The sequence below is a fragment of the Rhinopithecus bieti genome, unplaced genomic scaffold, assembly GCF_001698545.2.
Source record: "Rhinopithecus bieti isolate Rb0 unplaced genomic scaffold, ASM169854v2 scaffold_24392, whole genome shotgun sequence".
Lineage (NCBI taxonomy): Eukaryota > Metazoa > Chordata > Mammalia > Primates > Cercopithecidae > Rhinopithecus > Rhinopithecus bieti.
The window spans coordinates 2,923,008-2,925,197 of record NW_016812542.1 but is presented as its reverse complement, the minus strand read 5'-3'; the positions used below and the strand labels follow the sequence as shown (position 1 = coordinate 2,925,197).

The window sequence follows — 2,190 nt, the reverse complement described above, 5'->3', positions numbered from 1 at the left end:
AAAAAAAAAAAAAAAAAAAAAATCATTGTGCTCAAAGATTTTAAAATACAGGTGAATTAGATAGATTATTCTCATGTCACAGGTAAAGAGAAAAATTAAGTATATGATCAATGTGTTAAAAAGGAGAGTAATCGCTATGGCTTGAAAATTTTTATTTAAATGAGAACTATTATAAAGTTGAGCTCTTAAAAATGAAATAAATGTATCTTTTAAGGTACTGGATAATAAATGGCACTGTTACTTTATTCCTTTCTCATGTAATAGGATGACAGACTGAAAATTAATTGAAAATTCTGATTTCTTTTGAAAACAGTAATTAATATTGTATTTTGGTCTTGCTTATAGAAATAGAGTTAAGCACTGGTGAGGAAATTAAACTCTCTTTCTTAAAGAGAAGATTCTGGCAAATGAAATCATATTGACTAAGCCTTACTGCCATCAAACCTGTTAATGTATTATTTTAAATATTAACTTTATTTATACAGAAAAGTTTCCGAAGACAAGTAAAAGAAGAAAACTTTGAATACCAAGATTTCAAGAAGATGGCTAATCGTGCTCCAGAATTCTTAAAGTTAAAACATTGCTTAGAGAAAGCTATTGAAATTATTATTTCTGCACTGAAAGGTATATTCTCAAATGGAGTTTATAACCAGAATTTTATATTTTAAGGAACCTTAGACATCTTTCCTTTTTTTTGAGATGGAGTCTCGCTCTGTCGCTCAGGCTGAAGTGCAGTGGCTCGATCTCAGCTCACTGCAAACTCCACCTCCTGGGTTCAAGTGATTCTCCTGCCTCAGCTTCCAAGTAGCTGGGATTACAGGCATGTGCCACCATGCCCGGATAATTTTTGTATTTTTGTAGAGATGGGGTTTTACCATGTTGGCCAGGCTGGTCTCAAACTCCTGACCTCAAACAATTCATCCACCTCGGCCTCCCAAAGTGCTAGGATTACAGGCATGAGCCACAGTGCCCGGCTGACATCTTTCCTTTTTATTTCTAACCTTTTCATTGTTTTAGTCATTAACTGAAGCCTGCCCAATGCTACTTCACTGATATTAGTTACCCATATAGGAACTTGTATTTGTAATTAAATTCCCACGTAATATGCATATCAGTACTTCTGCCTAAATAATTAGATCCTGAAAAACCAAGTGCTTATCTAGCAAATAAACACTTTATGTGACTAATCTTCAGTAGTTTGGAATTGTTTTGATAGGGTCACTCTGACTTGAAAGATATCTAGAGTCTATAAAAGTCATAAATGCCTGATGAAAACTGAAAAGACTAATTAACCTTTCCCTCTCTCTCTTGCATATAGGATGCAGTAGTGATGTAAATCTTCTCCAGAATTGTGTTGAAAGTATTCGCAACTTGGCCAGTGATTTTTACAGTGACTTCGGTGTGCCTTCTACTTCTGTTGACAGCTATGAGAGTAGAGTAACTAATGTTGTCCACAAGGAACTAGAATCTCTAGCTAAGTCTCTCCTCTTTTGTTTTGAATCTGAAGAAAGCCCTGATTTGTTGAAACCCTGGGAAACTTATAATCAAAATACCGAAGAAGAACACCAACAATCTAAATCAAGTGGGATTGATGGCAGCAAGAATAAAGGTGTACCAAAGCGTGTCTATGAGCTCCATGGCTCATTCCCAGCAGTGAGCCCAGAGGAATGCACACCCAGTAGGATTCAGTGGGTGTGAATACTGATGTGTAGGCACTTTTATGACCACCCATGAAAGAAAAAGAACACTTGCTAGGCAATTTTCTCTATGCAGGAAATTATATGCAAAATTCTCTATGCAGGAGAGTATAAAGAGAAATCAGTACAGATATTTCAAAAAAGTCCATGTCTTTTTATCTGTAAAGTATCTTTTTATTGGCCAGGTGCAGTGGCTCACACCTGTAATCCCAGCACGTTGGGAGGTCGAGGCGGGCGGATCATCAGGTCAGGAGTTCAAGACCAGCCTGACCAACATGGTGAAACCCTGTCTCTACTAAAAATACAAAAAAATTAGCCGGACATGGTGGTGCATGCCTGTAATCCCAGCTACTCGGGAGGCTGAGACAGGAAAATCACTTGAACCTGGGAGGCAGAGGTTGCAGTGAGCCAAGATTGTGCCACTATATTCCAGCCTGGGCGACAGAGTGAAACTCCGTCTCAAAAAAAAAAAAAAAAAAAAAGCTTTTAATAA

General features: G+C 37.2%; 1 protein-coding gene across 1 annotated transcript in view; it reads left to right on the top strand.

Moving 5' to 3' along the window:
- Positions 1 to 1,920, top strand: part of KIF14 (kinesin family member 14) — a 69,778-nt gene extending 67,858 nt beyond the window's left edge. Inside the window, 2 exon segments of the mRNA XM_017896445.1 lie at positions 486 to 624; positions 1,319 to 1,920. Coding sequence (XP_017751934.1) covers positions 486 to 624; positions 1,319 to 1,698 — 519 coding nt within the window. The 3' untranslated portion in view covers positions 1,699 to 1,920.
- Positions 1,921 to 2,190: the final 270 nt, after the last annotated feature.